This window comes from Crocodylus porosus, unplaced genomic scaffold (assembly GCF_001723895.1).
Source record: "Crocodylus porosus isolate Cpor-Errol unplaced genomic scaffold, CroPor_comp1, whole genome shotgun sequence".
NCBI classification, from domain to species: domain Eukaryota; kingdom Metazoa; phylum Chordata; order Crocodylia; family Crocodylidae; genus Crocodylus; species Crocodylus porosus.
This window is the reverse complement of record NW_017728928.1, coordinates 13,715,807-13,729,430: the sequence shown is the minus strand read 5'-3', so window position 1 is coordinate 13,729,430 and position 13,624 is coordinate 13,715,807. Positions and strand designations below refer to the sequence as shown.

The 13,624-nt window shown below is 48.3% G+C and overlaps 1 protein-coding gene across 2 annotated transcripts in view; it reads left to right on the top strand.

Moving 5' to 3' along the window:
* Positions 1-13,624, top strand: part of MXRA7 (matrix remodeling associated 7) — a 53,860-nt gene that overhangs the window by 29,695 nt on the left and 10,541 nt on the right. For both annotated transcript variants that reach the window (XM_019542667.1, XM_019542668.1), the window contains exon 4: positions 2,089-2,188. In XM_019542667.1, coding sequence (XP_019398212.1) covers positions 2,089-2,188 — 100 coding nt within the window. The remainder of the gene's footprint in view (positions 1-2,088; positions 2,189-13,624) is intronic.

The following is a 13,624-nucleotide window of genomic DNA, read 5'->3' as shown; positions in this document are numbered from 1 at the left end:
TCTGCCCCTCCAAACAACCCCCCACAAACCGTATACCCACCCACACACACCAGCATCCCCCCCACAATATCCAAAAGTAAGACTTTATTTAATTTTAAGCTATTATATGCAATCACCGCTATGCACACTACAGAACACGTGTAAACCAGGACAAAAATACTTTTAACATCAAATTAATGGATGGTTGTAGATGTTCACTTTTTAGAATATAATTTAGTATTTTTCTGGTTCTGAGATGGCAAAACCCCTTGCTGAAAGGAGTACTTTCAGGGGCAAGGGGAGGGACTTATGGTGGCAAAGGTCAGGGGTTAGGGGGCAGAACGTCCAGTCCAACCAGGGGGCAGGACACCTGTCAAGGAGGCAGAGCTACCCATGTGGCCTTTGACAGCTAGCTAAAACTTGGTAAGTGGCCCTCCGCCTGAAATAATTGCCTGCCCCTGCCTTAGATAGTTTATAAAAGCCATTGTGAGCTACAGCCCCTCCTTCCTGGTGATGCATTTGAGATTGACTTCCAATCCCATTATCTGCTGCCCTGCTGCTGGAAGATAACAGTGGGGGAGTCTGTTTAAAAAAAAAAACAAAAAAAAACCAGCCCCAGCAAAATCTGCTTGGAAAAGATAAAGCTTCAGCTCCATGCCTGAGAACTACAGAGTTTTAATTAAAGTAGAGATGTGATCCAAGGGCCAGGGTTTGGTGAGAACCTGGACTGTAATAAACATGCTGTACTGAAAAAATTAGTGATCTGCAGAAGGGGAAATCTTTTCTGCTCCAGTCTGTTAGCGGGCATCAAAGAGCTGTTGGCCCCCTCTCATCACAGCTCGTATTGCAACCTATAACAATCTCTGTTTATAGCCCAGGAATTTGCAGTGTGGGACTCCTCTTCCTTTTCAAGATTATTTCACATGCTTGTTTGAAATTCTGTGGGTTGCCCAAGTGCAGTGGTTGGAAAGCACAGGTCCCTGGCAGGCTGATGGGGGCCATCACACGTTAAAATAGATTGTGTGGCATGTACCAGATGTGCTTCCAGCACCATTTCCTGCATGATTGCTCACAAACTTAAAGCATGAGCAGGCAGCTTTAGCTTGTGGCAAATGGGGAGAAGGGAAAAATTCCTGTTCAGAAAGAAGGGACGGATGCTGCAGGTGAATTGAGGCACAGTTACTTCCTCCTAAGAAGCCAAGATGGGTTGACAAGCCTCTTGCACCAGAGAAAAGAAATACAGGGCAACGTTGTTTATAATTATAACTAACTTCCCTGTGAGTGGGAGAAAAGGCAGCTAAAAAAGGGTATTTACTATAACAGAGTAGATCAGTTGGCTGTTTCCTCCTAACAAAAATACCACTTTCTGCCCTTGAGGTCAGTGAAAGTAGAGGTTTGTTATAAATGGGGCTTGTTTATAGTGAGGTTTTACTGTCACACAAGGTCCCTGTCCTTTATGGTTAGTTGCTTCATTCCTAATAGTAGGTCACTAACAATGGGCCTCATATTTGTGCCAACTCCATGTGCGCCCGGCAGACTCAGTGGCTCTGACAGCATTAGCTGGTTCTGATGTAAGTTGACTCTAGGTTGGAGTCCAACCATAGGTGACGTGGTGGGGTCGGGTATGAGGGGGACACTCCCCCCCCAGATTTCTGTGCCAACAGTGGGGTATGGGGCTGCAGCCTGGCTGGAGCCAGGTCCCAGCAATAGTGGGGGTGGTGGCGACAGTGCAATTTCTGTGCCAACAATGGGGTGTGGGGCTGCAGCCTGGCTGGACCCAATGCCCAGCAGCATCAGGGGCAGCGGCATGGAGTTGTGCCCTTCCACCGTCAGCACTTAAGTATCACCTGTGACTCCAGTCCTTCCCTCTTATCCCCAGATGGCCAGGCTGATCTGTTCCTAAAGGGACAGTTGGTCTTTTGAAATGTTGCTGCAGCCTGCTCAGGTCTCCTGTTGGCCCTGGAGGTTAGCAGCATATCTGCCAGTCTGGGGTGGGTGAGGAACAGGAAGGATCCCGCCCATTGTTCCAGTTTGCTTTTTGTAGCTCACAGTTGTTTTCTCTATGTTAGTTCGTACAACTGTTTTTTCTTTCCTTTTCCCTGTCTCCAGCTGCCGATGAAAAGTTCTCCTTTAAATATAGCCCTGGAAAGCTGAGGGGAAACCAGTATAAGTCAATGATGACCAAAGAAGAACTCGAAGAGGAACAAAGGTATGTTGAACTTATTTTTGACTGTTGCCTACCACTTGCAGCACATGGCTGATTTGACACCCAGCAGAAGGAGCAGGAGCCCTGGGCTGGCCAGCAAGCTTGTGCAGTGCAAAACTGATTTGAGAAGTGTTGGGATTGTGACCCACCTTGTTCAGGCCCCTTCTGTGGATACTTAAAACCAGTTCCTCAACTGGTATAAATCAGCCTACCTCTAGGAAAGATACTGAAGTGGATGCTTAGCTGGAGTAGATCAGCATCATTTCACTACCTTCATCTGCGTAGTTGCATACATTTACACTGGCTGAGAGCCTGGCCCTACCCACCTTTCTTCTTCCCTTTTCCGCTCTCCCTATGAAAGGCCTCAGAAATGGGGATTTTCAAAAGAGGAATAATTAAAACGCAGATGGTGCTTTGTTCAAACATAACATCATGTAGATGCTATTACTATTTTCAATCAATACTTCAGATTTGGGCCTTGCAGCGTGGTTGTAAAAGAGTAATAATAACCACCACCACTGTCTTTATTCAGCTGCCTGCTGGGCACGTAAAACTGGGGATGGTCCCAACAGGGTTTGTTAGGGGAGGACACGGTAAGAATCTGGCTTTCAAACATCTTGAGCACTCAAAACATTGAAGGAAGTCAGTGGGAATGGAAGTGCCCAATGGCTCTGAAAACCAGCCCCTCTGGCCTCTTCCCCATCTCTGATTTCTACGTATCGATTTCACATTCACACGCTGAGAATGCTACCTGGGGCTCTTCTTAAAACTCTTTCCAGGGAAGGGCTTGTCACCTTTTCATCAAATGACCTCCCCAGAGAAGAAGCCACCAGCTTCCGGTCTGCTAAGAACCAAATCAAGCCCCAAGCTTGTCCCTCTGCACAGCCCACAGCCCATTCACAAGATCCTGTTTTGAATAAATCAGTCACTGAACAGAGAACACCATATGGCAGCTGGCACCCATGCTTCTGAGGGGTCCCAGCACCGTGGGGCTGCAGAACAGCACTGATTAGTGCTAAGGACTGAATAAACATAAAAAGCAAACTTCTCTTGGTTGACTTAAGCCAGAACACTGCAAGAGGAAGTGGGGTCATGTGGGAAACCTGCCCTGCTGCTGCCTGTGCTGCACTGCTTGTCCAAGTAACTACTACTCTTCAGTCTCCAAAACTAACTATATCCCTCCTATACAGAGGCCTTGAAGCATAGCAGGGGCACCCTTTTATTCCACAGGGATATACAAGTACAGGGAAATACTAGGTAAGTTCATCTGGTAATGGAAGCAAGTTCTTGAATAATGAGACAGTCCCTGTCTGTACTATAGACCTCCTGACTTCTGCAGTACCCTCTTTTTCAAACAGTGCTAAGATGTGCCTTGTTAGACAGCCTCATGGACCAGACTTTCTTCCTATTTAGCACATCATCTTCTGGATTTTACCCACTGCCTTTATGGAAGTTGCTTTTCTGAGAAATTCTCCAAAGATACCTTGGGGACTCTGTGTTTTTAGTCTTCTGAATATGAATGAATAGCCTAACTCCACTATGTGGTCTCATACACACATTATATGCTCTCTTCACCTCCCATCCCTATTCTGAAGAAAGGTCTGATGAAGTGAAGTGATCCAGTCATGAAATTGCCTCCAGTTTATAAAGGAGCAGAGCTTTCCAGGCTCAGTCTTACTGGGTCTACACCAGCTGGGCCAATCCCCAGATATTATGACAGAAGGCACGGTATAAAAATCAAAGTGAAAAACAGGCTAACTGAAGTTGTCAGTGGAGTGAAGGGAATGGGGAGTACACCCTTGACTCACACTTTGCCAACAGGCAAATCTTTCTTCAAGACCTTTATGACTCTGCCCTTTGCTGTCCAGGGCTAGGAGGGCAACCTTGATTTTTTCTAGGGAGGTAGGAAAGGTAGCTTCTTTCGATGCCTTCTGTATGCATATTCCACTTCACAATGCAATGAGTGGGTTTAGTTGTTTTCCTTGCATTACTGTGAAGCACACTATATACTTGTACTTCTGCAGGGGAAGTCTTGGGCCCTGTGTCTCCATTGCCTTGCACCTTGTGTAAAATGCTCCTAAATCACAAGATTACCTCACGGTTGCTTGATAATGGTGCCAATGTCTATGAAAGGGGCAGGGCAAGACAGAATTGGACCCACCTTGAGGACAGTTATAGAAAATGTGTCGTGGTCCATTTCTCTTATCCTAGCTGTACTGGCTAGAAAACAAGAACTCCATTCTGCATAGTATGTTTTGAGGCTTTGGAATTTCATGGGGTGAATCTGAGATCTTTTGAGATGCTTCAAGAATGAAACCAGAATAGCCTGGCATCTGGGACACTTGCCTGGGGTATCTGGTGTTATGTCACCAGGTGTGACTGCCTGGTATTTGATCAGAAAATCCCATCCTAGCCATGAGAAGCCTTTCTAGTGAAAGGTTTATTACAGGCAGTGTGTTCCTACAAAACCCTTTTTGGTTTCAGTGTATTGACCTTTTCTGATTTAAAAAAAAAAAAAAAAATGGATTCATTGGAAAATTCAAAATGAGCTTTACGTGTGTTCCAGCCCAGGACGTACTAGTAGATACCTGGTTCTTTTTTGAACAGAAGACCTAGATGAAGGCTGAGGAAGAACAGATTGTTGCTATCTTGACATTGGCATCATTTTATGTGGCTTTCCCTTTTAAATCTTTTGAGACATTTCTTTAAGCAAGTATATGATGAATCCTCCTAGTAGTCAGCATTTTGGTGCCATCTAGCAAGGAAGGGGTCTTGCTGACTTGGAAGGAATGAATAAGCAGTCAATGACCCGGTCTCTTTCTAGTGGCTGAGAAGACTGTCCTGTCCTTGGTGTAGAGTCCACTCTTGGGCCCAGACCTGTGCATTTTGGGTAGTGATCTCTCTCTCTCCTGGAAGGGGTTGGGAGAAGAACTGCGGTCTTAAGGGCAAGATATGCTGGATGAACTTCTGATTTGTTGGGCTGCGCCTGGAGAATGGCTAGCAAAATGTACCCCAAAAAATTCTTACTTGGATTCCTGTCAGTTGGGATCTTATGAATAGGTCTTGCTTTTCTGTGGTGGTGTAACCTTTCCAGCCTGCTGACTGGAAAGACAGTCGCTTTAAAGGTTACATTTGCATGAAAGGGTATGTCTAATTGCAGACTGTAGCCCAAATGGACTTTAAGCCAGCAAGTCTAATCCTGGCAGCACAGAGCTCAAGGTAGGTGAATTTACCCTGCTTCTTGGCAAGGTAAATTCACTGGTGCTGAGCTCCATCCTGCCACAGGTATTGTGCTGCTGGTCCCCAGCTACCTCCATTCAAAGCTTGCTCAGGCTTCGCTACACTGCACTGCTGCCTAGAATGAAGTTTGAAGCCTACAGCCTGTGGCATCTCACTCGCTCCCATCTTATCAGTACATTGGAAAAGGCAGGTTGGTTTGTCTTCTTAACGTTGCCACAGAGAGAGCAGCGACTCTTGTCAAGGTGATGCTGGGGGATTCCACATTTTGGCTTGTTCCAGACCGAATCTGCTTGATGTACAAGTCGGAAGAGGATCTCCCCTTCCTTCGCTTCCCAAATGTTTCACCTCCCCCTAGGATAGGAGAGTCCTGCTTGCCTTGTTTCTGCCTCCTGTACCGTCACCAGCAACACAGCTTCTAGCGCTTGGGATTAGTTTTGTTGCTAGGAGGATAGGTATGCTTCTGCTGGCTCTGCCATGGCCAAATTGACTTGGTTGTTGGTAGCAGTGTGCACTTATTTTGCTTTTCCTCTCTCACTGTTGTTGTACCCTGACCATGCTTTTAGCCCTCTGATCTATTAAGAAGTCAGGCATGTCTGCTAGCTTCATTGCATTGCTTCCACTCCGAGAGGGCCCCAAAGGATAAGTCCTGTATGACTGAATGTGAATGAAACAGGGGGGGCTCTTGAGATTATTCTTAACGGGCTGAACTCGAAATATGTCCTGCCATAGAAACGTATCATCAGGCTCGCTTGCACTGCGCGTGCGAGCTGAACCAGAAGTGATGGGCTCAACTCAATAAATAGTCAATGGTTAATGGTCTGAGGCCTGGAACTTGTCATGTAGGAGCTCAGGCTGCCTCAACACAGCGATCCCTCCTGGCCACAATGTGGGAGATGAACCTTCCTGGCCCAGTGGAAACATGGCCATAGATGTTAACAGGACCAGGATCCTGTCATATGAATGCTATGTGGAGGTTAACCCTATGGATGCTTCGCTTATCCCAGCAGGGGCCACCAAGCATTTCACCACTGGTCGGTTTGCAAGTGTTTCCTGTGAGGTATTTTGCAGATAGCCCTTGTTGAGAACACTTGGGTTGCATGTGTGTGGCACACGTTCAGACACACTAAGCTAATTCTGTGCCTGCTGCCACCTCAGCAGGAAGCTGTATAGCATTGTGCAGTGCTGCACTGTGCTTGGGCAGATGTATCCTGCCTCTCGGCTGTGTGCCATGCACATGTGGCTTCCGGTGAGGGAGCTGGCACGGACACTGCAGGCTACGGTATCTCTGCAGATCTCACTCGTCCCATACAGACCTACCCGTTGCAGGTTGCTGTTCAACTTGGGGTTGCTTTTGAAAGCTGTTTCCTGCCTCCCATGCTAAGGGCCATGGGCAGACTGCTGTATTTCTCTTAATTGCTCCTTTATTTTTCTCATTGGTGCCCCATATATCTGTGTTCTTTTTTTTCCCTTTGCTTTAAAGAAGCTTTGTATATTTGTTTCTGGGTTTATTTCCCCCTGGATCTTGGCTTTGGCATCAGCAACTTTTCATTTCAGGCTTCACAACATCCTGTCCTCTTCTAGCTGATATATTGGGGCAGGGCGGCTGTCAGGTAAGGCACTGACTGGATCAGTTGAGAGTAGTGATGCAGCCCAGCATCTTTCTTTGTCCTACCTCATCTCGCCCCACCCAGATGCACTCCTCCAAGCTGCCACACATCCTCCGACAATGCTGCCATTGTGATGTGACCCAAGTTTACTACATTTATATTGCAGGATTGAATTGACCTCTGACCTCACATCCCTGTAGCAAGCACCTTAGGTCCTCGGCCACAAACATTCTTGCAAATCTTTTTGGTAAGGACACAATGCTTCTTAGAAGTAGTGGTACCACCGATAACCTCTTCTAATGTGCTGTGTTTTTGTTTTTTTTTTAAACTGAAGTTGACCACGTCTTGTCCCATATCCCTCCACCCCATTCCCACTCCCTCCTCATAACCAATTAATAAATCTGCTCCACTCTCTGCCTCCATCTCATTTTCCACGAACACCCAAACTTGATCTAGTGAAATGGGATATGCAGACTTCTACTGTCCCGCTCCCGTGGCTTGGTCCTGCTTGGAACTGAGCACTTGGGGCTCCCCCAGGAAAAGTGCAAGTCTTGGGATCTGTCCATCCCACTGGTGGGCTCAGACCGTGAAACTTGGGAGCTTAAAGTCAGACACCGAACTCCATGTTGGTCTCCCAAGTTTGAACACCAGGGTCACAGACTGAAGGACTGAGTTGTCACAAATTGTGCCTTGGTTTCTTCAGACTAAACTCAGCTGCACAATCATTTGGTTTTGTCTAGCTGATAATGCCCCGTCTGTGCCTGGAGGAACTGTTCCACCATGGGTGAAAGAGGAAGGAGACTTAGCACAATGGATTATTTGGTGGGAGGGGAGGGGAAAGGGAATGGAAACTACTCTTGCATGGCATTGTCCAAAACTTGCAGATGGTTTTGTTGCGATTTGCTTGTTTCTCCAGCCAAGCTGAGCCCTTAACCCTACAGCTGTGCTAAATGCTGTTTGGAGAAAAGAGCACAAAATGTACCAGAGAGACTGTAATTTCCTGTCTAGCTATTTTAGTCATAAAAGTAGAGAGATGTTTCAGAAAGGGAGACAGACAACCGGGCTGAGAGGGGAACCCAGGTCCTATGTCACAGAAATCTTGTCTTCCTCATTTTAAGGATTGGTTCTGGTTTCAGACTTCAGTTTCCAGCCACGGGGATAGCTGCCTCTGTACAAACCATTGGGGCTCAGCCTTTTACTAATACTTCACTGGTACTGATTGCAGCTGGGAGTGGTTTAACCAGTCTCCCTGAGGTGTTTGCAATGGTGCAGCCCAGTTTCTTCCTCTTCCATGTCCCTATAACAAGGTATTTAGCCAAATTCACAGATTCATTGGAATCTGATGGGGCCGCATCGTGAGCCCTTCTGCTGCGGCCTCAAGCTCGCGACCTCTGGGCTGTCAACCACGTGCCTTAACACCTGTGCCACCCTAGCCCCCTGCAAGCCAGTATAGACAAGGGGGTGGGCAGAGATCTTCAAGGCACCCTGGGTGATTGACTTGCATGCTGACTGGTTGCAATGCAGCCTTTGCAGCTGCTTCTCAAGCTTTGCTCTCAATTGGATAATAATTATTTTGCATCTGGGCAGGAAGATGATCAGGACTTTGTTCAAATCTTCCAACTTCAGCAGAGCCAGAAAGTTTTAGCAGCAGAGAGCTTCCCTTTCTATTGAAGGGGGAAATAATTGGGAGACAATTCTTTTGTCCAGATAATGTCAGTGGTTAATCCCTTGAAAAGTTCTGGCAGAACTTTTGCAGGTGTCACCAGGCTCGAGGGGTGGTATCCTCCAGAGCCCATCCTCTCTCCACCACTCCTCCCTTCCCAGAGTTAAGGGCTGGAGGAAGGAAAGAGTGTGTTGTTTGTAGGGTTTTCTGTCCCTCCTTTCTGGGATCTAGGGGCAGGGAGGGCATAGCTGTATAGGGCCAGAAGGAGATTCTTTGGTTACCCTGTTTCCTGCATAGGATTAGCATGAGGTGGCAGTTATGTTTTTGGTATAATCACCTTGCCGGGGTGGGCGTGAAGCATCAGAGCTGTTTCTCATTCTTGTGTTGGCTACAAGGCTAGAAAACAGCTACCTTATCAGCTGCTCGCATTCTTGGGTGAAACTTCATAGTTTCAACTAGCCCTGTGGGATAGGGTGGGGTGCCAGGGTGGCTTTTGAAATGGAACTGAAGGGCTTTTGTCCCCATTTTTTTTTTGATCTGGTGAGAGGCTGGCTCTAATAGCTACAGGAAGGAGAAGTGGAGGCATATGTGAGTGGGAAGAATTCCTGCCCACACACTGAGCCACCAGGAATATTTTTCCCCCCCTGCAAAGATAAATGCCTGGAGCTGGGGTGCCCTCTACAGGGCCTCAGGAGCCTTGCCAGTGTGGATATCGGGTTCAGACCAGCAAGCAGGACAGGCTAGTTTAAAAGCAAGGCTCTTTGCTGTGCTGCTTAGTTGGGAGCAGGTAGAATTAGGGGTGAGATGATGCACCAGATTGTGTTTCTTCAGACCAGCCCAGATTTCTGCCACAGTTACTGCATGGTCGAATCGGCAGCTACTCTGAGAAATCCCTGCCTTGCTCAAGGTAGGGAGAACCGAGGATGAAATAAAAGGGGATTGTTCCGTTTGAGGGCAGTGGGCTTGTTGCCCAACCGGCTGGCTGAGCTATCGGGGGGAGATTCCTTCCCTTGGTTGAAGCCGTTGGCCCCCCTGTTTCATCTACTCTCTTGACTAAGATAAACGGAGGGTGCAGAGCTTGGATCTGAGTTAGGCTTAGGGTAAAGTTCAGGGCCAAGCTGGAGTTCAGGAATAGGGTTGTTGGGATGTTGTGAGCTGATCTTGTAAGGTATCCATGCTCTTCAGTCACAATTTAGTACTAGCAAATTGGCCTCTTCCCAGTTTGGGTCCAGTCTAGAATCCAAATTATAGTGGATAATTGCTGAAATGTCAAGGGGTCATGGGGAAGGTTCCCATCTCAGCCTGTGCCCATTTCTAGTTAAGGGTGCTGAGAGAGAGCCCTTGCCTTTGTCTAACATCACAGGGTACATCTTGGATCGAAAAGGGGATGCAGTTGGGCCTCTAGGGGAACTGTTGTAACATTTAATTTGGGACTGGATGGTAGCAGTGACAGCTCCTCCAGGACAGACAAGAGCAGGCAGTAGCTGCAAGAGCTTGACTGACCATCTGATGGACTTAGTCTATTCACTGTTTCTGTTTCAAGTGTCTTCAGTATTGCCCCCTCTAAAAAAGCAAGCCGGGGTCAAAGCGGGAGGTGGGGAGGGCTGTATTTTTTTGTTTGTTTGTTTGTTTGTTACAGTCACACTTACACTCCAAATCCCTGTGCTCTCAGCATCTCCATTGCATGTTCCTCTCTGCTTGCTTTTTCCTCTCTCCAGCATGGGGATAGGGGGTAGGGTGGGCATTTCCCCTTCCTTCATCGCCTTCCTCCCTCGGTTGCTTGCTTACTTCTTCAGCCCTTCCTCAGTAGCTTTGCTTTCCTGTCCAGCATGGCATTTCTGTGGGATGAGAGAGGCTGGTAAGTGTGGTGGTGTTTGTTCCCTTTTTGCTTTTCATCTTCTGCAGCATGATAGTCACTCTGGGATGAGGGAGGAACAGTGCGGGAAGGGGACTGATCAGCTCTCGGGGGGAGCTGATCTTAATCAGGTTGACCCCTAACCCACTCCCTTGATTAACCATGGAGGAAATCTGTAGCACTGCCTGAGTAAGCCTGGGTGGGCTCCTGGGATACAATTCCTGCGTATTCATGCAGGAAACAGCCTGCAAACAGGGCAGTGAAGATGCCTCTTATCTCAGTGGAGTCTCAAGTTCAGTGCTAGGGCATAAGTTTGGGGCTGTTCTGATCTACTCGGGGTACTTGGTACTGAGCTGTCCTAACTGCTGATTTTGCAGGCCTGTGCACACATGAGTTGGTGGTATACCCAGCCTTGCTTTGGAAGTGGTATAGATATACCCAAATTGTCTTCTGGGCAATGTAGTGCAGTGCACGTTGCCATTCAGACCCCCAGCCTGTTTTAATGAAGTGAACTTTGATTCACGTAAGCTTGTGCTCTGTATATATTAAGTTTAGCTAGTTTACAAAGGTGCATATCTACCCTGTCCTCTTTCCCTTTCTCACCATCTCTCAGATGGGAGCCATATTTGTCATGAGACTCCATTAGCCCAGTTCTGCCACACTGTCCTTGAAGGTCAGCACAGTATCACCAAAAGTCTCACCCAGTATTAAATTCTGGGAATGGATGGCATGAGCTCCTCTTGGAAGAAAGCAGCACCCCTGGTGTTGTGGACACCATATCTGAATGGGATGGTGCTCTTTCACCAAACGTGTCAGAGCCACATATAGAAAATATGGCTTGTGACCTGTGTGTGAGGGCAGGAACTTGGAGAGCTCCCAAAAGCCCTTCCGTGGGACTAGAATCTCTTTCTATTGACACACAGGCCAAGTGGGAACCCCATTTTGAGAGCCTGGGTCCTTTTTCTTTGGTTGGCCACAAATTTTCCTGAGGCTCATGGCTGTTTCTCCATGTCTTTGCCATCTGTTACTTGCAACATGTCTTCACCTGCTTCTGCTTTGCTTAATCGCATTGGCAGCTTGGCCTTCTCCACCTGCTAACTCGCTGGGAGTCTGATCCTGCTGGTGCTTCTGCATTTTCCCCAAGACGGGCAGCAATTGGAGGCTGAACACTGAGGCAGCGAATAAGCTGTGCACAGATAGGTGAATGTGAAGGTATTTTAGCTTATAGAACTTGCCTGCATAGAGGCTGGAATAAGGCATAGGTCAACCTCTTATACCAGTTTACGTAGCACTGTAGAGTTTGCCTCTTTTGGTAGGATATTCAGGGCTCTAAGCGGGTTAGGAGCACAAGTCCTATTGGAAGTCAGTGGGATTTGTGTTTCTAAATCTCATGAAGCTGTATCCTTTGTTTAGTGTGCTTGTGGGATGCCCAGCATTTTTGGGGGTGCTGTGTGTGTTTAGCCTTTTCACTTGAATTCTACCTTGCAACAAGACTGTGGACACTGCTAATTAAAAGTTCCTGTCCTAGCTCCCGTCTTCCCTCCTCGTCTCTGCCTCACTAAGCATAAACTGTTTTTACTCTTTTTCTCTGTACTGAAGCAGCTTCCCCATGGCTTCCCCAGGGGCAGAAAAGATTGTCCCTTTGGGGCCCCAGACTGGAGTGATCTGGTTCAGCTCTGAGACGGGTGGGAAGGCAGGCACTTGCACCCAGCCACTGTTTTTCCCTGCAGCAAGTATAGAGAAAGCACCCCCAGCCAGTGCTTCTCCCCCCAGCGGCATGGGAAAGTGACTGCTGCCAAAGCCCCATAGCCGAATCCAGCCCACCGGCCCTAGGTCACCAGCCCCTGCTGTAGAGAGAACTCAGAAATGCCGTGTCCTGCCTCCAGTTCAGCAAAACCCCGTGATGCTGCAGTGAATCAGTGAGACTATTTAAAACCCTGGCCAGGTGGCTGGGTGTGGGGGGGCACTCTCTACAAACTGGACACTACAAAATTTAAAGTAGTAATAGAGCCTGAGCTGCAAAGGAAGATAAGGGGGGAAAGTGGTGCTGCTGGAAGAAGCATCCCACAGAAGAAAGACTGGTGAAACTGGAAGCCCAAAGGTGAGTTGGACAGGTGCATAGCAGTGGTTCTTGTACCCAGTAATCAGGGTCTGTCTGTTCTTGGGAGGCCTTCCTCACTGAAATCCCATCTAAATTGAGAGCTTCTGTAGTTGCCCAGTTAACCCTTCAGGGAGCCGGCCAGGTTTTGCCTCCCCTCGCAGGGTTTCCCATGCATCGAGGCCTGGTGTTCTCAAGGGCTGAGTGCTGCTGCCCTTGCCAAAGGAGCAGGAGGTGCAGCCACTCCATGCTCCTGATTTGCAGGCTCAGAGGGACCTGCCTTCTACGATATGCAGCCTGAAGCGGTGTCCCTGTTGCCGCCAGTTAGCGAAGTAGTAGGCCTGTGCGAAGTGGCTACAATTTGCTTTGGATTTGGCCGATTCAGGGGACAGTGATTTGATTTGGTGATTCGAATCACTGTTCTGAATTGATTTGGTTGAATCTGGTTAGGAGATTCGGGGTCTGCTGAATCGGCCGAATCTCTGAAGTGGTTAGGCCAGCCCCAGCTCCTGGCACTTGTGGGGGGAAAAAAAAAAGCCCTGGATCCGTGGGTGCTGCCAGGCGGGGGGCAATCCCCGCTGCCCCACACTGTGTGTGTCAGTGCTCTGCCCAAGCCCATTGACCTCCTGCCCCCCCCAGTTGTCGGAGCCCCCCCATGGCTGCCCTGCCCACCGCGGCTCCAGCCCTTTAAGAAAAAAAACCAAGAAAACTCCAGATTCACCATTCCTGCAGGGCGGGGGGTGATCCCTGCTGCCCTGCACCACATGGGGGGCTCTTCCACGAGCCCCCCCAAAACCTTCAGGCTGCTGCAGGAGTGGTGAGTCCCAGGGCTTTTCTCCAGTTTTTGTTTTTTTCTTAAAGGGCCAGAAGTGGGGCAGGCAGGGCACCCGTGGTGGGGCTGGGACAGTGGGGGAGAGGGCTGGGGGGTTCATGCAGACCTCCCTGTGCAGTGAGGGGCATCAGGGATTGCTCCCCC